Raw genomic sequence first — 22,971 nt, forward strand, 5'->3', positions numbered from 1 at the left:
AGAGCAACACTGATCTGTGAGCATAAACAAGTATTTAGAGGCTACTTTGGTGGATACAACATATACATTTAGCCAAACAACAGTCAGTAGTAGCTTTTCCGCCTTTTATGAGTTATGACCTTCCCTGTCCTTTTGACTAGATTTCCAGTACCAGGCATGAATTCCCTCCATTCTAGCTCAGAGAATAGGCTACTCTGTAGCTAGTATTCATACAGATACTGTACCAGTGGGCACATGTTACCTGACCAGTAAGTTGTGTAGTATGTAGGGTCCACTGCAAGGTATAAGACTGTTGATAACTTTTGTTCCCAGCAGCCTACATAACACCTTCCTATGACAGTTAATCAGTGTGGTAGTTTGAATATATGGCCCCAATATATTCAGTGTTTTGTTAGTTTATAGTTTGGATCTGCAACCACCTGGCTGGAGGCAGTGTAACTGGGTGGATCTTAGGTGTGGTGGTGGGTTTGAGATTTCAATCTAAAGATAGCAAAGTGTGCCTAGCTGGAGTTCCTGAAATGTGCTGTGCTGTGTGGTTTTGGCTTTTTGGCTTGTGCTTCTCTCTGTGTTTGGTCCTGTGAAAGCAGACAGCTTCTTCTGCCATTATGGAACTTCCCCTGGATCTGTAAGCGTCAATAAATATCCCTCCATAACTGTCCCTGGTCTGGAAATTCATCTCAGCAAACGTGAAGCTGTCTACTAAAATCAGCAAGGGAAAATAGGTCAGTTCTGAAGGGACCAAACTGATGCCATGACAGGCTTCAGTAAGGCACCACTCTAACTAGGCCTAAGTTTCAGTTTCCCAGAAAGGCAGGCAGGACTTCTGGAAAGGGCCTGCCCTGACATGTGGCGGGGAAAATAGCCACACAGAGGCCGAGTCAGTTCCTGGACATGCCCAGACATGTCCCTTGGGTACCTTCTGCCCCAACCAATCAGAGATGCACAACTGTAACTGCTGCTTGCCTAGCCAATCATTTTAAAGATTACCTAACCTGCTTGAACCTTAAGAACAATCAAAAAAATACAAGTACAGTTACTGTTCAAATTAGCCAATCATGTTAGAAAAGACTAAGCTCGCTAAATTCCTCTAGCTGTGCTTAAAAGGAGCCTGTGCACTCCTCTTGGGGTTGCCATTTTGTATGAATGGTTGACCCCCACCCCATGCTGGCTGATTTTGCAGAATAAATGCTCTTTGCTTTTACATACTGTTTGAGTCTGGAGTCTTTCTTCAATGATTCTTGAACGCCTACAAGTTCCAGGTTGTCTTTTCTGTATTCTGCAACTAAAGAATGGGATGTCTTTTACAATAGTTCTGGTGGTCAACAAAGAGCAAAGCAATAACCTGTGTTGTTCTGGGGGTGCAGGAGTCTGCCTGACCAACAAGTTCCTGAGAGGTGTCCCATTATATTGGCAGTCTTACAGTTCTCAGAATTCTCAGGATTATTTCTATGAATCTTTATTAGTACTGGATTATGTAAAAATTATTGCTGGTACAAGTAAAAGTCCATATTATTTTTATTTAAGAAAGAGAGAGATTGAGATTGGGCATGCCAGGTCCTCTTGCCACTGCAAATGAACTCCAGACATATGCACCACCTTGTTTGTCTGGCTTTACATGGGTACTGGAGAGTCAAGTCCAGGCCAGCAGGTTTTGCAAGCAGGAGCCTTTAACCACTGAACCATTCTCCAGCCCCATACATAATATTCTTAATGCCTAAGAAGGAAAATATATCCCAAAAATCTATACCACAGTTATAATTATCTTTGTAAATCTTTTGTCTTTTTTGGTTGTTGTTCTTAGGGTCAAGGTATCTTATTTATCCTAGCTTTCTATAATAAATTAATTTACAAAATTAGTTTAAAATTTATAGTCCAGTATATCCGTCTTTTTCTTTGGTCATTCTTTCATTTTAACTTTGGGCATTCTTTATATGTTTTGTTAATATGTGCTTCTTTCTCTACTCCAGGTGAAGTTTGTTTTGGTGTTTGTGTGAACTTGGATCTCTTTTGCCTCCAATTACAAAATCAGTTGCTCATTACCAAAATAATTCTATTCTGTTGGTTAGTGTGCTTTACCATCTACTAACAAATGTATTTTAAACTTGGAGTACTTATAGTATATTCTTAGGAACTGTTACATCTGATTTGTTGTTAATGCAAGTTTTTATAACTTTTTTCTTTTATTAGCATATATTGTACAAAATAATGGGTTTTCCTATGATTTTTTTTCATATTTTATTTATTTACTTGAGGGGGGAGAGGGAGGGAGAATGGGTGTGCCAAGGCCTCTAGCCACTGAAAACAAACTCCAGACGCATGTGTCCTTAGGCTTCGTAGGCAAGTGCTTTAACTGCTAAGCTATGTATCTCCAGCCCCCCATGATGTTTTTATACATGTCTGTTGGATACTTTTATCATATTCACATCTCCGTTACCCTCTGCTCTCCTTCATCTTCCCAAATAGTCTTACATTTACTTTCATGTCTTATGTATATCTTTTAAATCTAGATTCAGCATATGAGACAAAATATGTACTATCTATCTTTGAGTCTGGCTTGTTTTCTTAACATAATAGATTATGTTAAGTTCCATGTATTTCCTGTTGTTAGTTACTTCACAGAACTCTTATTTGTACTGTTTTCCACATGATTACCAAAGGTAACTTTAGGCATATGAGATATTCTTATCACTTTGAATGGTATTCTTGTTGACTTCATAATTATATCTTACTTTTGTTACATGTCATATTCTATTAAACTGAACTGAAAAAATAATATTATGAGGCAAAATGATAATTCATTATGTTTGCAAAGAAAAAAATTAACATTTTTTAAAAGGACAAGGAATATCCAGGACTGTGAGACTCAAAAGGATGGATCAGCAGTATCCATTGAACATACCTTACTTGTATTCACAGATAATATTATAGCTTTTGGAAAACTGAAGCATGTATGTAAGATGGACTGCTAACATGGCTTGGAGAAGTTTTCCTTTCAAAATCAGTTCTTGTGTTTTTTTTGTTATTCTTTCTTCTGTACCCAATCTTTATTTTTAGGCAGGACGTTTTGGACAGTTAACTTATGTCCGCAATTATCAGGGAGAGCTTAAGAAGGGTGACACCATCTACAACACAAGGACAGGAAAGAAAGTACGGGTGCAGCGGCTTGTTCGCATGCATGCAGACATGATGGAGGCAAGTATCTGTTCCTGTGAAGTCATAGGTGCATGGGAAGCAAGTATACCTTTTGGTACCCTGAGTTCCACTAGAAAATTACTGCTTGATGTTTTTGCTTTTTGTTTGTTTTTGTTTTCTGAATTGTGTTTGTGTGTGTTTGTGAATGCAAGCATGTGCATCATGTCATATGTGAGGAGGTCAGTAGATAGCCTTGACTGTAGTCCTTGCCTTCTGCACCCCCCCCATTTTGTAAATATTTTATTTATTTGAGAGAGAGAAAGAGGCAGAGAAGGAGAGGGAGAATAGGTGTGCCAGGGTCTCCAGCCACTGCAATTGAACTCCAGGAGCATGCACCACCTTGTGAATCTGGCTTACGTAAGTACTGGGGAATCGAAATTGGGTCCTTAGGCTCCATAGGCAAGTGTCTTAAGCCATCACTCCAGCCCAACTTATTTTTGAAGCAGAGTCTGTCTTGTTTGCCACTGCATACACCAGGCTAGCTAGCCCACCAGCTTCAGCATTGTCCAATCTCCACATCCCTTCTTGATGTAGGTACACCAGGATTCCAGGTACTGGCACCACCACGTCTAGCTTTATGTGGCTTCTGAGGATACAAACTCAGGTTATCGGACTTGGGCTGAAAGTGCTGTACCCACTGAGCCATTTCCCCAGCCTCAGAAAATGACTTCTGGCTGAACATATGTGGTTTCCTGGATTCCTTTGTATTTAAGTGTATTGTAATTCTAACCTAGCACTTTGCTGTAGGTTAAAAAGATTGGCAGATGTTAAGAACTCTTTTTTCCAATTGGTTGTAAGTAGTTATATTTCCTCAGTAGCTAAGGTTCAAGGAAAAGGACAGTGAATTCCCATGGACTTGACAGAAGATTCAGCACTTTCCCAGGAGCTACAAAGATGCTGGCTATGATGGTGCCTGCCCATATTCTCAGCACTCAGAAGGCTGAGGCAGGTTCACAGGTCCAGCCTGGACTGCATAATGGAACCCTGTGTGGGAGTAAAAAATGAAATAAAAAAGCTACAAAGTGTAATATGCATTAGGAGAGAACTGTGGTTAAATTTGCACATAATTTTTCATATGGTTCAGTGAACTTTCTGGAAAATAGCAGTTTGCAAGGCCTGTTTAAAATAGGCTTTCAGGGCTGGAGAGATGGTTCAGGTGTTAGGTTATTTGCTTTCAGAGCCTAAGTAAGGACCTGGGTTTTGAGTCCCCTAGTACCTATATAAAGCCAGATGCACAGGGTGGCACATACATATGGAATTCATTAGCAGTGGCTAGAGGCCTTGGCACACCCTTTCTCTATCTGCCTCTTTCTCTCATAAATAAATAATTTTTATAGACTAGACTTTCTCTTTAAAATATTTTTTAAACTTTTATTTATTAGAGAGTATGAGAGAATATGGGCACAGCAGGGCGTCTAGCTACTGCAAACAAATTCCAGATGCATGTGCCATCAGGTGTATATAGCTTATTCTGGAGGAATGAACATGAGTCCTTGTGCTTTGTAGGCAAGCATCTTAACTGCTAAGCCATTTCTCCAGCCCAAGACTAGACTTTCTGTTCTTGTTGTAGAACTCTTTGCAGGACTATATAGACTCTTGAATCCACCTGAAATTTAAAGCTTCTCAAGGGAATCATCTTAGTCTTTGATTTAGGGCATGGATTGGTTCTGACTCTGCCCCAGAGTTCTGTAGTCTGCAGCTAGGCTGGCAAGAATCCTAGTGAGTGAGGTTATTCCTGCTCCTTTTCTTCCCCAGTCCAGCTCTGTATTCCAGAAGCTTATGTCTTAGCAAAGTCTCGGGAATTTTGGGTGGACACACCCAAAATTGGTCTCTTGGAAAATAAGCAGGAAACCTCAAAACTGGGCAGCCTTGCTGCTTTGTAAAATTCACAGCAGGGGCAAGCTAGAGGGTTTAGTGATCGTTTCAGCCATTTCATTGGCCAGATGCAAGGAAATAATGTGTAACAATTAAAGCCAGACGCTTGCTTGCTCACTCAACACCACAGCTGTTAGGAATGAGCTGTGAATAAGGAAGGACAATAACTAGGAGGCTTGGAGGCCTTGATGCTTTGTTTTCAGCTTTCTTGTGTTTTCTTACTGCTTCCATCTGTGAGAAATTAAAAATATTTTAGTACAATGGCCTCCATTCCTTTACCTCTGTTTCAAAACTTCCTTTCTAGGCTTTCCTTTAATATGTCTGTCGTACACAATCTCATTGTCTTTAACTATGGCAACATAGTATACTATATGCTTTTTGATTCCATAGAACTAACTTTAGAACTGTGAGGAAAGTTTTAACACCTCAAATCTTCCATTGAGTGTAAAATCTTGTCTGTTGGGAGACAGTGGTTTATGCATTCTGTTGTTGATACATCCTCTTGGCATGGTTGGTTGTAGGTTTTCACTGGTTTATTCTCTGTAGAATTAACCTGGAGAAATTCAGCATTGTTTGTGTATAATGTGTTTGTTATGCAATTACTTCATACTGTGCCTTGGTTTATGTTACTTGGTAGTATAACTGGTATCATTTCTTTATGTAGGATGTTGAAGTAGTATATGCTGGAGACATCTGTGCCTTGTTTGGCATTGACTGTGCTAGTGGAGACACATTCACAAACAAAGATAACAGTGGCCTTTCTATGGTAAGGTGTTGAATTACAAAGCTGGGCCTATTTATCACTTGAATTTCAAAAGTCTGCTTTTATATTGTGTGTTTAGTGTTAGAGAAGAAAAGCTAGATAGTTTTCATCATGGCCCTTAGTTGGTTATAACTCTTAGAATATAGATTAGACAAGGACCTGTGTAGGCTAACTTGCCTGGTTTTTCCACACACCTCCCAAGTTTAATGCAAAGGAAGAATCTTCACTAACACACACCTGGACTGTGGTTCTGGCTCTCCCTCACCCCAGCTTTTGACATCTAGGTAAGGACATTTCCTAGTCTACATAAGGCCTCTAAATACTTTTCATTAGCAGTATGACGTGATTTGTTATTGTAGGATGTGCTCACGTAGGCATTGAAGAAAACAGGTCTGTCTTATACTACCTCCTGTCCCTTGGCCAACTTATTTATATATCATCTTTTCAAGACTTTAGTAACTTTACTTGTAAAATAGAGATAGTTCCTGGTTTTCAGAGCTGTGATTGATCAAATAGATACATGTATGAAGATTGTAGAGATTTTCTGTTTCCCTTATCATTGTATATTTTTATTAACTAAAGTAGCTTATAAGGAGATGGTAGTAGCCAGTGTAGCCACAGGTGATACACACTTCAAGCGTCAGCATTTGGATTCACTGTAGTGATCATATTAAATAGCTAAGTAAATAAGCAGATAAGTCACTTTTCTGGGGGAAGGAGATCACATAATTTATTAGTATATTCCATTAATGTCTTATTTAATGCAAAACAGACCAAGGTAAATATTGTTGTGTTGTAGCACATAAGCCCATCCCTGGTATATATGATGCTGGTTTTGAATTCTGTGCTTTTGAAAAATATTTTTTAGGAATCAATTCATGTTCCTGAACCTGTCATTTCAGTAGCAATGAAGCCTTCTAACAAGGTAAGAGTTTGGTTTAACAAACTCTTTCATCCAACTCCATGCTTCATGTGGTTTCTGTGATACTGAGAGTACCTTTTCAAATTTGCCAGTTGATCCTAGTAATAATAAATCCTTAATATATTAGAGAACAGTGCTGAGCTTTTGTTTCTTATCATAAATATAAAGGAAAGACAGTTTATGAAAAAAATATATTAGAGGAAATTAATAGTATTTTAATAGTCACCATATAGCACTTTGTAGTTCTTGTATATATCATTGGCCCCTGAATGGTAAATGTATTTTCTGAAATGGTAAGTGACTTTTTTTGAAAAGATAAGGTTGTTTGTCCCAAGTTGTAGTGAAACTCCACTATAAAGTACTTCACAATGTTGGATGATTAACCATGGCTTTGTAGATTATAATACATCTTCAGATTTTGGGGTTGTCACAAAGTAAACACTGATTGTAACATTGAAAGCTTATTCCAAATACAGTTTTATATTTAGGCTTTTCAGCTCAAAACTGCTACAGTTTTGTAATTGAGTTTGGTATTATTTAGCATTTTACAAAGCCTAAACTGCTCGAATGCTCTATATTCATTTGCTTGCCACTAGAATCAATCTAGTCATGCATGAGCCCTGATTGTTTAGTCCCTAAGCTGCCTGTGTCTGTTAACTTGGCTTACTGGCACTCACTCATTCATGCATTGGGTGAAGAATTTTTGACATACTGTCTTGTGAGAACTATCATTTATAGAACATACTGGCATAAATCATCCAGTGAATGCATGATTAGTAGCTGCTACTCCATCTATTTTGAGGAACTTAGAGATTATTCCAGATCATTTCCTGGCATAGGAATGAGAAAGTTAGGGTTATAAGAAACATTAAATCATTCCATCTTCTCATAAATTTATGGAAGGACAGATTTTTGCATCTTAATTCAGGAAGATGAGGTTGCTTATTTCAAGTGGTTGTTTAAGATTTCTGGCAGGGTTAGAAATGAAAGGTGTTATACCTGCTCGTTCCTAATTCACGATAATGGAAGACGTTCAAATGCATCTGGATTTTGGTGTCCTTAGGCTGCCTATACATTTTGTCTTCTCGTAAAGCAGATTAATTTGAATCAGATAATGAAGTCTGTTAATAAAGCCTTAAGTGTTCATAGTGAAGACAGGGATAATGCTTGAGCTCAATGGAGAGTGTGTGGGTACTGCAGGGAAAAGGCAGAAGACTGATCTAAAGTCATTAACCTAGAAGCTGACCACCCCTGTATGTGCATGAGCACAATGGTCTTGAGCAAGTTCTTAACCACTCCTCACATAGTTCCCTCACCTGTAATGTGAATGATTCTTCCTAGTAGCTTTTGTGGTTAAATTTGAAATAATATATACAGAATATGTTCTATAGCTCCAAGCATGTGGTTGTAGTAGCTTTTCATACTAGTGATGCTTGTGGCCACTGTAAGAAACTGCCATAAACTGAATGGCCAGAAACAATACAAATTAGATATTTTGTAGGTGAGTAGGTCAGAGACAAAGTTCACTATGAGCTAACTTGGTCAAGCAGAGTTGTATTCTTTTCTAGAGGTTTCAAGGTGACATGTCATTGCTTCTTCATATTGTTGGCAGAATTCAGCTACCGTGGGTATATGATTGATGTCTTTGTTTCCTCACTATCACCCGTGGGCCATTCCTAGCTTACAGACGGTGCCCATTAGCTAATGGCCCTTTGTGCCATTTAAAAAAATTTTTTAAAAATCTGTAGAGAGAACAAGTTAGCGAGAGTGACAGGGAGAGATAATTGGTGCACCTGGGCCTCAGCTACTGAAATTGAACTCTGGACCCTTACACCACTTAGTGTGTGGCCTTGCGCTTGCCTCACTTTTGTGCTTCTGGCCTAGGTGGGATCTGAAGAGTCAAACATGTGTCCTTAGGTTTCGCAGGCAAGTGCCTTAACTGCTAAGCCATCTCTCCATTGCGGCACCCCACCCCACACACCATTTGTAATGCTGGCAACAGGGGGCTTGAATTGTTCTCATGCTTATTTCTCCTGCTTACTCTACCCTTGTACCTTTCTACTCACTTTTCTTCCCTGTTTCAGTAGGTCCCTTATCACATTGACAGTTCATGGGAATCTTTCTATTTACGATCTGTAACTTTGAGCACTCTGTGACATCCCTTTATCATGTAAAATAACAATCACAGAATAGGATTGGGACTTCTTTGGGGGAGATTATCCTGTTTTACATAAATATATATGATGTGTATGTTACCTTACTTAGTATGTCTGTGTATGTGTGTATGTAAGAAAGGTTTTTCAGACCATATCCAAGGAGGTTGTTTTGAAAGGGAAACATCTTAGGGTAGTGTTTGCCTTACTATTAGTTTCAATAGTAGTTAATCCTCTTGAATCTTAACTCTTGGTAAAAATGCTGTTTATATATAGTATTACCAAAATGTAACAGACTCCTCTTTCCACTTAGTAGGAAGTTTCCCACAAATAGACAGGTTTGTCAGGGATGTAGGAAAAAGCAAGAGATAATTCTTGGACTCTGTTTTCTATCTTGGTATGGAGAGAAAATCCTATTCAGCAAGCTATTTTCTGCTCTCCTGGGGATGGGGTCTAAGCTTGTTTTTCTTCTAATAAAGTTGTTGGTAGAACTAAGTGTGGCTCACCTTTATTTCTTTTTTTTTTTTAATTTTTGTTTTTAATTTATTTATTTGAGAGCGACAGACACAGAGAGAAAGACAGAGAGGGAGAGAGAATGGGTGCGCCAGGGCTTGCAGCCTCTGCAAACGAACTCCAGATGCGTGCGCTCCCTTGTGCATCTGGCTAATGTGGGACCTGGGGAATCGAGCCTCGAACCGTGGTCCTTAGGCTTCACAGGCAAGCGCTTAACCACTAAGCCATCTTCCAGCCCTCACCTTTATTTCTTTATTGCTGATGTGTTTGATTTCATTCACTAAAGTTCTTTCAAAAGTACCAGTGTTTTTCATGCTTAGCAAAATGTATAATGACTTTTCTTTTTTTCTTCTTTTGAAGAATGATCTGGAAAAATTTTCAAAAGGTATTGGCCGGTTTACAAGAGAAGATCCAACATTTAAAGTCCACTTTGACACTGAGAGCAAAGAGACAATTGTATCTGGAATGGGAGAATTACACCTGGAAATCTATGCTCAGGTAACAGTAAGTTAAGTTCAATTAAATTTATTACTATGTGTTTTGTTTAAAGTCAATGATGTAGCTAGGCATGGTGGCTTACATCTCTAATCTCACCACTGGCCTGCTGAGCCAGAAGGAGGAGTAGGATTTCAAGTCATTTTCATAGTGAGGTAAAGACCAGCCCAGGCTACATGAGACCCTGCTGCAAAGTCATAATACTAGTCTGATGAGTAAACTAACAGTGCACCTTCAAGCTTTACTCTGGCTTATTTGCAAATATGATGGACTACTTCCTCCATCCATTGTGTTAGAAATTAATTTTGATCTCCAAGTTTTTTGTTCATTGTGGACTGCTAGCTAGAATCTAAGCTAAGGGGATTTGCAACAAGACTGTCATCCATCCCCAAGCCATAACAGGCTGGGTTTAGGGAGACAACCTGCTTACTAAGTTGTAAGGCCTTTTCTTCTCAAGTCAACTCATGAAGCTCATTTTAATGTAGATAAAAGAAAGGGTGTTCTAGGTACAATCAAATGTAAACAAAAGATATGTGACTAGAAATGCTAACATGATTGCACCTCTGAAATTAGGATAGGAATCCTAATGACAAATGTATATATTATCTCAGTGAATTATGTAACAGTATGGAACTGTGCTGAAGTTTGAGTACATAGAGTAATTGATGCTAGTGTAAACTTACTTGTCTAAATTAGTATTCATGGAGCATGGTGGCTCACACCTTTAATCCCAACATTCAAAGAGGCAGAGGTAGGAAGATTACTGTGAGTTCAGGGCCAACCTGGGACTGACCACAGAGTGAGTTCCAGGTCAGCCTGAGCTAGAGTTAGACCCTAACTGGAAAACAATAAAAATAATAAATAACATGGAATTCTTTAATATCAAGTTTGTAAATATAGTTTGAATTATTATAATATGACACACATGGTCATTATGAGATACTAAAATGATTTAAGATTTATTATTCAGTTAGCTACTCTGTTTTGTTGATTGGTACTGAGGTACGTAAGATATTTAGGATTTTTCTTTCATTTTATTTTTCTAAATTAATAACACAATCTTCCCCATTCATTTTAGAGAATGGAAAGAGAATATGGCTGTCCTTGTATCATAGGAAAGCCTAAAGTTGCCTTTAGAGAGACCATTACTGCCCCTGTCCCGTAAGTATGCAATGCAATTAGACATAATGCTGAAACTGCAATGTTTTATTATGGGATATTCATAGTATTGTTACGTTACAAAGACATTTTTGTTTTTATGTACTGAGACTCTTATGGCAACTTTGTACTGTATTCAAAACATGACACAAAGTAATAGTTTGGGATGTGTTGGCTCTTTAGGCTAGATACCAATGAGGACTGGCATACCACACACATCAGTGACAAGCACTTCATTTCATCAGTGGTAGGGTCTTGGTTTATTCCAGTTGTACTTCCTTTGGGAGACGACTATTATGTTTTACTTTCGTACCATATTGTGGGTGCCAAAGAACTTGCATTTGCCAAGGAATGACCTCCTACAAAGGAAAGGGAGTTAATGCCAAGATGAGATTCAGAAAATAATAACATAGTAGGGTTTATATTTTGTTGGAGGTAAAGCAGTCTTCATAAGCAATAGCACCAAACAAATTTAGTTGCTACAAAGACAATATACTTCATTCTGATAGCCATTTGAATTTATATTAGTTCTGTGTTAGAGTCAAAACTAATACAGCAAAGCAGCCACATAAGTGCTCTTGGTTTTCACAGCATCATCATATAATGGTAAATCATGCCTTACCTGTGATGCAATGTCATGAAGTAGAACAGTATAGTCTAATTCGATAAAGTCATCATTTCTTTGCTATGGGGGAGAAAACCTGGTGTTTAAAACAGTACTATGGTAAAAATGACATTTTCATTTTTTAAATTAGCTTTGATTAGTAAGTGATTTTAAATACTCAATTAGGCAAAAATAAAAATTGACTTATCAATTTACTTATGTTTATCCTGACAGAAAGCTATTTTCTTATTTGAATAACTCTTTCCTTCAAGCTACATTTAAAATCTTTTTTTGTATTTGTTATTCTTTTTTTTTTAAATATTTTTTGTTTGTTTTTATTTATTTGAGAGTGACAGAAAGAGAAAGAGGCAGAGAGAGAGAGAGAGAGAGAGAGAGAGAGAGAGAGAGAGAATGGGCGTGCCAGGGCCTCCAGCCACTGCAAACGAACTCCAGATGTGTGCACCCCCTTGTGCATCTGGCTAACGTGGGTCCTGGGGAATCGAGCCTCGAACCGGGGTCCTTAGGCTTCATAGGTAAGGGCTTAACCGCTAAGCCATATCTCCAGCCCTGTTATTCTTTTTTAAAAATATTTGTTTATTATTTATTTGAGCGGGGGCAGATAGGAAGAGAGAATGGGCACGCCAGAGCCTCCAGCTGCTGCAAACAAATTCCAGATGCATGTGCCACATTGTGCATCTGGCTTATGTGGATTCTGGGGGATGAACCATGGTCCTTTGGCTTTGCAGGCATGCATCTTAACTGCTAAGCCATTTCTCCAGCCTGTAATTTGTTATTCTTAACAATGCTTATCTGTCAACTCTTCACTGTGGTAGCTGCTGAGGAACATGACTGGCTAGCTGGTTATGTAAGAGTCCTTACTGCTTATTGTTGAGAAAGTTGTCATTTAAGAAGTAACATGTGGCCGGGCGTGGTGGCGCACGCCTTAAATCCCAGCACTCGGGAGGCAGAGGTAGGAGGATCGCGGTGAGTTCAAGGCCACCCTGAGACTACAGAGTTAATTCCAGGTCAGCCTGGATCAGAGTGAGACCCTACCTCGAAAAAAACCAAAAAAAAAAAAAAAAAAAAAAAGTAACATGTGGCAATGAGCATTTGCATTATAAAAAAAAACAGACAATTTTCTTTTAGAAAGTTTACAATATGGGGCCTGGGGAAATAGATCAGCCGGCAAAGGACCTGAGCTTAATCCTCAACCCACAAGCCACGCTAGCCTGGATTTCCCTACCACCCACTTAAAGCTGGATGTAAAGTGACACATGCATCCATGATCCCAAAGTGCCTAGGATAATGGGAGGTGGAGCCATAAAGGCATGGGCAGTCTGACATTCATCTGCAGTCTTTCCAAAATGTTACAGTATTGATGGGTATCTAGCGAGTAGTTACAAATGCCTATGGAGAGATGTTGTTCCAGCTGCTTCACAGACTGTTGCCAACAAGCTGAAACAGGTCAGCAGGAAGTCCTTTTTCTAAAGGAGTTAACTAAAAATGTTTCTTTGCACTCAGCCTTTCTTGATTTCATTAGATTCTATTTTCCCTTTTTTAACCTCTTAAAGCTAAAATCAAAGAACTTACGACATAGTCATGTCCTAGAAAGATGCACTTCTATATAGCTGTCACCTCAAACTTAAGATGTGAGGTTATAGACCATGACTAGAAGGACTGTAAAAGAACATGATTTATCCCAAGCTAAGAACTGACTAGTTTAGTAGAGCTAGTTCAAGCATCACAAAGCAATGCTACTGTTCTTCAGACTGATCCCTAGAGGCAAAATGCCAGTCACGTCTCTAAGTAACTGAGGCGACACCATTCAGTGGAGAAAAAATGCAGAATTAGTTTCAGTGCTACATGAAGATTGCAATTTGAATACGAAATTTTGTTGCTGAGGGAAATAATCTGAATTAAACTGAGTACAAAAAGTACCAAGTTTTAACTCAAGACTTCACAGTTTGGGAAGTACAGCTTCACTTGTAGTTGTCATAGGAAGTGGTCTTTAGCAGATAAGAAAGATGAGCATCATTGAAAGTATATTATATTGTCTGTATAACTAAAGCTCAGAAGCTTTCTGTTCAAGAAAAGGTTCTGAGTAAAGCATCACAGTGATTAACTCTGGTGTGCCTGATATGGAAGCATCATCACTATGTACCTTGTGAGGGGTCAGGTCTTGATAACTGCTCATAAATGAAAGTGCCTTATGGGGGCTGGGGAAATGGCTTAGCGGTTAAGGCATTTGCCTGTGAAACCTATGGACCCCGGTTTGATTCCCCAATACCCACGTAAGCTAGATGCACAAGGGGGCATGTGCATCTGGAGTTCATTTGTAGTGGCTAGAAGCCCTGGTGTGCCTATTCTTTCTTTCTCTTTATCTGCCTCTTTCTTTCTCTCTCTCTCTCTGTCTCAAATAAATATTTTTTAATTGAAAAAAAAAGTGCCTTATGGAAGCACTTAGTTTTGCCTTGCTAGTATTAGGCTTCCCTATAAGCATGTGCCCAGGGAAAGCACATTAACCCAACGCAGTTGTTGGGAAGACAGACTGGATACGTAGGAAGCCTGTGGTTTGCTTGTAGCTAAGCCACGTGAGGTTTACAACTCTTGCCCTTCACTGGTCTTGTGACTGACATTACCTTCAAACTAGCAGGTTCAGTAATGCAAAAATGGCTATTAACTCTGTTAGCAATGTACTTTATGAAGACTACTTACCACTTGCTTGACAGTTTGAATTTTTACCATTTTATACCATGTGTCTTCAGTTGAATTCTGCCACATTATATAACCACAGGCTACCAAGGCTAGGTGCTGAACTGGCTTCATTTGTGGAGACACATTTCCAAAACTGTCTGGAGGGGAAACATTTATATGTTAAATGTAATTATTTTATGCATATACAGTAGTAACCTTTTTAGATTAAGACACATCAAAATCTAAGTCATATCTTAGTGATTATCATATATGTACAGAAACTAACTTAATTAAACCATGGGTGTATGAAATTTCCGTCCTCTTTTTTGGGTGTTGGATTAGATTTGAAATTAATATTTTTGCAAAAACCAACATATTTTCAATATGGTTAACATCAAATGATTCTGAACATAAATAATTGAAATAATTCTTAAAAGTTAAAAAGATTCATGCCCTGCGGGCATACCTGGAATATTCTGTACTTCTAGTGGTTCCTTCATGGACTTGAGTTTATGATAAAATGTGTTGTCTTCCTCATCTGGGTTCTTCCCAATTTCTCCTTCAAATGTGAAGTTGACTTCTGGTGCAGTAGCTTGTCCCATTTGAGGGTAAAGAACTTCAGCTCTACAATTCACTGCAATTTGCTATTTGAAACATTTTTAAAGAAGATCTTTACTTATTATTTTCTAAGGTAGGATTTAAAGCATCAGCACAATGGTATTATTTCAGAGCACCTTAGTTTCAGAGGCTGATGGGGCCCAGTCTTATTTTCTAAAGATGCCAAATAAACTAGGTTTAGAATCTTGTTAATTACAATCCTAGCATTTTGAGTATGTTTCACTACTGATGGGGTGTCAGATTTAGTTTGACTTTATATACTAAATCAAGACTGGTTCCGTTTGTTTTCCCATTACTTGCACTCTGCTCCAGCAATCACTGATTTTTCTTTTTCTAAATGGATAAAGTAGTCTGTGTCTAGATGTAAAAGTGAAATATTGTGGTACCGGGTTATGCTATATAAAGATGGCTATAGAGGAGCTCAAGTGCCTTTAGATAGTTGCCTTGTGTAAGTTGGCCTGTTACTCATCTGACTCATACTCAGAGGGCAACTCTCTACGATTTCAGGATGGTCTTGGTACAAATTGCAGTTCTTCCTCAAATATGTCTTATCAATAAGTTGACAGGTATGTAATTTGAAAAACCCTGATTCATTACTGACAGATCCTAAATAGTGATAGTAATTGGCCATTCCAATTGCTCATGAAAGTCTGAAAGCACTGACTTTCTTTAAATACCCAATCAAAGCCGAAGGAGAAAGGCAGGCACAAGACAATGAACATGAATTCAGTCAAATTAGCCATAAGTTCACACTGTTCTGAGTATAGAAGAAACATCTTCAGGGTAATCCGTTTGAACAGAAGTAAGGACTGTTTGTTGTACAGTCAACATTGACTCTCCTAAGCTTTGTCTATATATGGACAAGGGTTTCTTCAGAATCAAATTTTACAGCTTAGTTCAAGATCAAATCCTTGAACAAAGATGATCTGGGATATTTGTAATCAAATTTTATTTACTATAAAAGACATTTTACTTACTTTTTGGATAATTTCTTCCACAGAAAATTTAAGATGATACTTGTTTCCTCTTCCAGGAATATCCTAAAATTAAGAGAAGTGGTAGAAGAAAATAGAACAAATATTTCTAGTTAGGAGACCATTGTTGGTTGGAAAGGTGACTGGTGGGAGGAAATGAATAAAGTGTTAAATATTTTTGGTGTAATAATAGGTTTCATTATGACATTTTCATACATATAGTTGTATCATTTAACATCTCATTGCCTCTCCCACAAGGCTTACACCTTGAAAAGGCCATGTCACCAAATGTATAGCATCTAATTTAGCATGTCTGATTTTGGATTTAGATAAAAGGGGTGTGGGATGGAATCATACAAATAAGATGGGCATAGTTCACTTCTTATAATCATCACACTTTAGATCAAAGTCTGTATATAAGAAATTTTGAAGCAGCTTTTAATTCTAAAAATGACAAACAGGATATACCTCCGAAAAGCCTTTTCAAAGCCCAGTGTACCCTCCAAATAGCTTTGACTAACCTGTTTTGAGGCAGATTTTTTCCACTTTGCATCAAAATTAATAAATTGGGATTTTCACTTAATTATGTTATCTGGTTCAGTTTCAAAAGAAACTACTCCCTGTCCATTATTAAAGACTGTTAGAAGTTAAGCTTGTATCAGATAAAATAAGGGTTGCTGTCAAATTCAGTATACGTTGGATTGCTGAGGCCTTTAAACATCTAAGCCAGGGTTTGAGCCTGGGAGCAGGGCATTTGAGGCTCTCACTGAGGCAGCTGGTCTGGTGATTAAAGCTGGCAGCAGCCCACAGTGCTTTTATAATCTGACTTTGGAAACCAGTTTCTCTTTTGTTTCTCCAGGCTGTTGGGGCAAATGGTCTAGGAAGGATTGGTCTTAAATTTGGGGCAGTGGAGAGTTGTTGGGAAACGCGAGCTATCTATCCTGGGTCAAGACTGTAGTAATAGATGTGACTATAGCAGTTTCAAGACCTCATAGAATGGCTCCTAGACGTCTCACTGGGGAACTGTAAAACGCTCACCCTGTTTACTTTCCCATTTCCTTGAAATAGTGTGCCTTGGGATGGAAACATCAGTTCTGGGCCATCTGGAGGCCACAGTGTAAATGTTCCCCAGGAATGCTAATCTCTGGGGCGGCTCCCGGCCCCGGCCCGCGCCCTTTGCCTGCTGCCGACTCACCTCCTTGCTGGCCTGCTGGACGGTCTGCACCTGAAACACCTTATGGGGGGTCCCTTGCTGGTAGTTGATGCAGTTTTCAGCCACCGAGGCCGCCCGAGAGGCTGCATAGTGGGTTGGAGGGATCTCCATTTCCATAGTGCTGGGGCCAGGCTTCTGTGGCTCAGGGACCGCTGTCCGTGCAGCTGGCGCCTGCTCGCCTGCTCCGGAGCGAGGCAGGCAGGCGGAAAGGCTGGCACGCCTGGCTGGGGCTGGGCGTGCGCGATCCAGCTCCTTCCCGCCCTCTTCCTCCTCCGGCTCAGAAAGCCTCTGCTGGACTGGGCCCCGCCCCACCCGCCCGCCAGCCACTGCCGCCAACGACTCCAGGCTAGGGCCACTCCCAGCTGCCTCCAGTCAGGCTCCCTGCAGGTGTGGGAGGCCGGCCTCTGGCTGTGCGGAAGCGCGGGGCAGGGCTGTCTGCCTTGTCGTTTGTTGGGCCTCTTGAGGCCAGGCTGGCTACTTCTCTTGTAGACAGCACAGCTTTGATCTCCATCAAATAGCCTCACACAGGGCAAGGTGCAAGGCGCTCTAGTGTGAGTCACCCCTTCCCCTTCCCATTGTGAGCACAGGACTCTTGCATGCTCATCCAGGTCTCCTGTGGAGTCTGTTCTGCTTGAATCCAGATGGGAGAACCTGAAAACTGATACTGAATTGGGGAGTATAGTTCGGATCAGAGGGATTTGTAGGGGATGGGGGTGGAAGTCTCACTCAGTGCAGGCCGACCTGGACCACACTCTGATTTCAGGTTGGCATGGAACACACATTGATCCATTAACCTCAGGGTTAAAAGTATGCACAACCACACCCGGCTTAGAGGAAATTTGTAAAATTATCCAGCACCCCCATCACACCCCTTGAGCATTTAAGTTAGTGTTTGTGTTAATTTATTGATGTTAGTGTTCTTTGGATGGTGTCCTAAAAAGAGTGGCTAATTATATTCTAATATATTGTAATATTCTAATTATATTCTAATCACAAAAGCACTTCTTGCTGGTAATGAAACTTTAAGTTTTACAAGTTCTTAGTGACAGCTACTGCAATGCAATGTATTCCAGGTCAGATCAGTGAGTAGTGGAGAGTGAGCTGCCCAAAGTTGCCATTTGAAGCCTCCTAAATTCAGTCAGAGATCAAAGCTAAAAGCAAAGATTGTGGCATAAAGGCATTTGCCATAGCCATACCAACTTAGGTTCTCTTAAAACTAATTATTACATTAAGAGCCAGGTGTGGTGATGTACACTTTCAGTCCAGTCACTGGGGAACCAGAGGTCAGTGTGAGTTCAAGGCTAGCCTAGCTCCAGCTAGAGTGAAATCCTACCTCAAAAGAACAAAACAGAAAAAACCCAGAAAGCTAATTATTAACATAAAAAGAACCTTATACACTTGTGTAGATACTGAATTACAAGAACCTAGTTGCTATCTTTGGGTCTTTGAAATCTTGGTTATATACTACAATAGTCCATTATCCTCATATTTCAATAATGTATAGATTATCTTGAACGTTATTGTGGGTTGTCTGAGATCAAGTAATCTGTAATTTTACATAACTACGAACATAAAATGAAGTAAAAATGCCTACAGCATATAATTAGCATTTCTATAAAATAAAAATAAATGTACAAATCAGAGATAAACAACAAATCTCCTTAAATTTAGTGTGACTAGATGTTTTGTCAGAATTGCCTTGTACAGTATATAACAGTGTTCTGATTCCTGGGCAGAGCTGCTTTTGCCTCTAGCATGTGCCACTGCCTGAGCAGTCTTCATTGTCAGAACTTCTGCAAAGTCTGTCATGCAAGGCCCACTGAGAGCATCCATGGAATACATCACTCATGAGTGAAGTCACTCTGTGTTCTTTCCTCATTAGCAGTCTAGGAAAAAGAAATGGTTGATTAAGAGCATTGCTTTTGTTTTACAAGTCTTGGCTTTGATGTACTAGCTGTGTCATGTTGGCCAAGTTACTCAGCCTCTCTGGCCCTTAGCTTTCTCTGTAAATGCTTACAATCAGAACTGCTGGGTGAAAAATAGGGAAGACAGTCCACATAAAGCTTGACAGTTAATGGTCCATTATTTGCCTCCATGTCAATCATAAATTCAGACGTGTTCTCAAACTGGGGGTTCCTTGGCTATGAGTGGTCTTCCACAGCAGTGCTGTGTAGAACTCAGCTGTGGTGGAAGGCCTGTCCTGTGCAAGACAGTGGTCACTGTGCTGCCCGTGTCCATATCCTTAAACAAGCACTTGAGTAGTGCAAGAGTAACTGAAGTTATTTAATTTAATTTAATTTTGATTAGGTCTATCCATGATTAGCTATTGCCATATAGACAGTACCCAACTAGACTTTATTATATTCTTATTAGATTGAAAACCAGTTTTAAACTGTCTCATAGAGAACTTTGTGTACCTGACAGTATGCCAGTGTTCTGCAGTTTTAAAAAAATCCCTTCAGAATAATTCTGTGGTAATTTTTGGCACCTGTTTCCCCTTCTGCTTTTCTTCTCTTGGTTCTCCTCCTAGGAGAATTAAGCTTTTCTCCATTTTGATATTTTATTTATTTATTTCACAGAGAAAGAGGGGGAGAGACGCAGAGAGAGAATGGGCGCACCAGGGCCTCCAACCAATGCAAATGAACTCCAGACATGTGTGCCACCTTGTTCATCTGGCTAACATGTATCCTGGGGAATTGAACCTGGATCCTTAGGCTTTGCAGGCCAACACCTTAACCACTAAGCCATCCTGAAGCTCTTGGCCACAGGGAGATTATTAGAAAGCAGTGCATCAAGCTGGGCACCATGGTGGTGCACACCTTTTATCTCAGCACTAGGGAGGCAGAGGATCACCCTGAATTCAAGGCTGCCCTTAAATTACATAGTGAAACCCTACCTTCAAAAACCAAAAAAGAAAAAGCAGTAAATCAGACACATTTACACTTGGGCTCTTTAGAACACTGCCTATCCCAGGCTCACATCTATCACTTTCAAACCTATATGTAGGGACACACGTGCCACTAACGTTCGTTAGTCAGCAATTATTTGTAGATACTTTTAAGTTTTTTTTTAATTTTTACTTATTTATTAGAGAGACAGAGAAAAGTAGGCAGGTAGAGAGAGGATGGGTGCACCAGGGCCTCAACCACTGCAAATGAACTCCAAACACATGTACCACCTTGTGCATCTGGCTTATGTGGGTCCTGGGAAATCGAACCTGGGTCCTTAGGCTTCACAGGCAAGCGCCTTAACCACTGAGTCATCTCTCCAACCCTATCTGTAGATACTTTTGAAAGCCACTGCCCTCTTCCATCTTAAGGTTTCAAATTAATGAAAGAAATGCCTTGCAAACTGTATTGAATCATGACATATTTTCCCTATGAAGTGCCTGTGAACCTTTGTCTAGATGTTTAATATGTGTGTAAAATAGTTATTCTTGGGACTGGGGAGATGGCTCAGCAGATAGTAAGTGCTCACCACTTAAGCCTGAGTACTTGAGGTCAATTCCAGATCTCATATAAAAAGTGGAAAGCTGTGGAGGGTTTCTGTAATGCCCACATGCTGATAGTGACATGGGAGGCTGATAGTGACATGGGAGGCTGAGATTAGAATTTCCCAGAAGCGCATCACAAGGACAGCAGAGAAGAACAGCAGCAGAGTGAGATCTAGAGAGAAACTCCACCTCACATGAGTTGGAAAAGGAAGAAACAGCCTAAAAGTTGTCCTCTGACTAACACATGCACACACATACACAAAATATTTTTAACGAAGTTATTTTCTCCTTTGGTGATTTGAAGCCAACACTGACCTGAGTCTGCATGTATTTTTGTGTGGGGGTGTGTGTGTTTATGGGTGGGTACATATTTGCACATGCAGGTGGAGACCAGAGGACAATTCTTTGAGACAAAGCTTCTCACTGGCCTGGAGCTCATAGATTAGATTAGAATGGGTGGTTAGCAAGCTCCAGGGATTCACCCGTCTCTGCCTCACCAGCATTGGGATTACAGGCCCAGCAGTTACATGGGTCCTGGGGACCAAAGTCAGGTCCTTGTGTGTGAGAGACAAACACTACCAACTCAACTGAGCTGCTTCCCCAGCTCCTGTGCATACCTTTTTGAATGACATTTTTAGGCTTCTTGCTATCGTCTTGCCATTAATCATTATCAAGTGTTAATTGTTGTATCATCTGAGTCTAGAATTCTCAGCTAGTAAAATCAAATAGACTGTATCTGAATAAATCAACTGAAGTAATCAGAACCCTATTTTAAAGTTATGTCCTTGGTTAGTACACTGTATAACAGTGAAGGAGGCATTCCCAAAGGAGTCTTAGACTGAACTTTCCATCTTTCTTTACATTTATTTATTTGCAAGTAGAGAGAGATAGAAGAGAGGCAGACAGAAAGAGTGGGCATGCCAGTGCCTCCAGCTCTGCAAATGGACTCCAGATGCCTATGTCACTTTGTGCATCTGGCTTTACATGAATATTGGGGAATTGAACTCAGGTCATTAGGCTTTGGAGACAAGAGCCTTAACTGCTGAACCATCTCTCCAGACTTCTGAACCTTCTGTCTTAATTACCTGACTTTGTTATTTAGAAATCCAGAACTAGCAGAATTTAAACTATGTATTGCTTTGATAGTATGTATCAGTGTCATCCTGAAGAAAGAACAGAAAAGAGGATTCTTTTTAATATAACTTATATGATGGAATTTTATACTATAGCTATCATATTCAAAGGAAAAAGTAAAAAAATATGAAATATGAATATTGGTTAAATTAGGAGTTCCTTCATTGCTTTGTTGGTTTTACCATGCAGGTTTGAGTTTACACACAAAAAACAGTCAGGTGGTGCAGGCCAGTTTGGAAAGGTGATAGGCGTGCTGGAGCCCCTGGACCCAGAGAACTACACCAAATTAGAGTTTTCTGATGAAACATTTGGGGCAAATGTTCCAAAACAGTTTGTGCCTGCTGTAGAAAAGGTAAATTTTATCAGTGTTTTGTTGTATTTTTACTCATTTTAAATCAATTGTTTGATACTATATTATGTTTTTATCACATTGTCACTGTCCTGATTCTTTTAACTGTTAAGCTTTCTACTAATTTAGAATCTTCAGTTAAGTTCAAGAGTTATTAGTACACGATCAATAATATGATCATGATGGGAAGTTATTCTCATAGTCATGAATTAAAAGGACTGGATTGATTATAATCAGCTGTTCAAATGCATAGGCAGCCTTAGGGTTTTGAGAATTTTAGGTGTGTACTTTTGTAGCAGAATGATCATTAAGATTCCCAACACCTGGGTACAGTTGTCACTTTTGTAACTGATTAATATACTTGGTAAATGAAGGTTCAGAACTAGTTTTTAATTTATAAACTTAGAGTAAAACATGTAGACCTGCACCCTTCAAAAACTTGAAGTCAGACAAGATTGCAAGGCATTTACTTGGGAAATTCTGAATGCCATTGCATATGTAAAAAGGTAGTGTTTGCTTCATTGGGGCTGTTGAACATTATGAGCAATTGATTGTTTTTGTGGACAACAGGTTATGATTGTGGTTTCAGAGGTGGGTAATGTTCTTATTTTAAGACAACACCTTGCTGCCCACACACTTAATATCTTGTGTCTCCACATTTCATGAAGAGGAAGGAGAACCTACATATTTTTTTTCATACATAATTTGTAGTTTTGAAATGTCAGAAATAGAAAGTACTATATATGCAGCTATGACTGGATTGTAGGAGTTCCATATGAATGAAAATGAAGTGTGAACTTTCAAACTGTACTCTTCAGATC

At 39.5% G+C, this 22,971-nt stretch overlaps 2 protein-coding genes across 3 annotated transcripts in view; one reads left to right on the forward strand and one right to left on the reverse strand.

Moving 5' to 3' along the window:
* Window positions 1-22,971, forward strand: part of Gfm1 (G elongation factor mitochondrial 1) — a 45,740-nt gene that overhangs the window by 18,229 nt on the left and 4,540 nt on the right. For both annotated transcript variants that reach the window (XM_004652394.2, XM_045161397.1), the window contains exons 9-14: window positions 3,055-3,192; window positions 5,732-5,833; window positions 6,699-6,755; window positions 9,779-9,916; window positions 10,992-11,074; window positions 21,991-22,153. In XM_004652394.2, the coding sequence (XP_004652451.1) occupies window positions 3,055-3,192; window positions 5,732-5,833; window positions 6,699-6,755; window positions 9,779-9,916; window positions 10,992-11,074; window positions 21,991-22,153 (681 nt within the window). The remainder of the gene's footprint in view (window positions 1-3,054; window positions 3,193-5,731; window positions 5,834-6,698; window positions 6,756-9,778; window positions 9,917-10,991; window positions 11,075-21,990; window positions 22,154-22,971) is intronic.
* Lxn (latexin) lies at window positions 11,099-17,387 on the reverse strand. Its single transcript, XM_004652393.2, has 6 exons — window positions 17,157-17,387; window positions 15,965-16,027; window positions 14,836-15,013; window positions 14,391-14,527; window positions 11,694-11,756; window positions 11,099-11,430 (listed from the first exon to the last, which is right to left on the reverse strand). The coding sequence occupies exons 1-6, from the start codon at window positions 17,289-17,291 to the stop codon at window positions 11,332-11,334; spliced, it is 675 nt and encodes a 224-aa protein (XP_004652450.1). The 5' UTR covers window positions 17,292-17,387; the 3' UTR covers window positions 11,099-11,331.

The sequence above is a fragment of the Jaculus jaculus genome, chromosome 11 (assembly GCF_020740685.1).
Source record: "Jaculus jaculus isolate mJacJac1 chromosome 11, mJacJac1.mat.Y.cur, whole genome shotgun sequence".
In the NCBI taxonomy this organism is placed as follows: Eukaryota; Metazoa; Chordata; class Mammalia; order Rodentia; family Dipodidae; genus Jaculus; species Jaculus jaculus.

Excerpts from the sequence above, each read along its gene's own strand:
- Lxn (XM_004652393.2), bottom strand. The coding sequence starts at position 17,291 with ATGGAAATGGAGATCCCTCCAACCCACTATGCAGCCTCTCGGGCGGCC. Across the intron at positions 14,528-14,835 it reads AGAAGTACAGAATATTCCAG|ACAGTTTTGGAAATGTGTCT; the intron begins GTATGCCCGCAG and ends TTTCCCCTCCAG. Across the intron at positions 11,431-11,693 it reads TTCATGACATTGCATCACAG|GAGGTCATTCCTTGGCAAAT; the intron begins GTAAGGCATGAT and ends TTTCCTTTGTAG.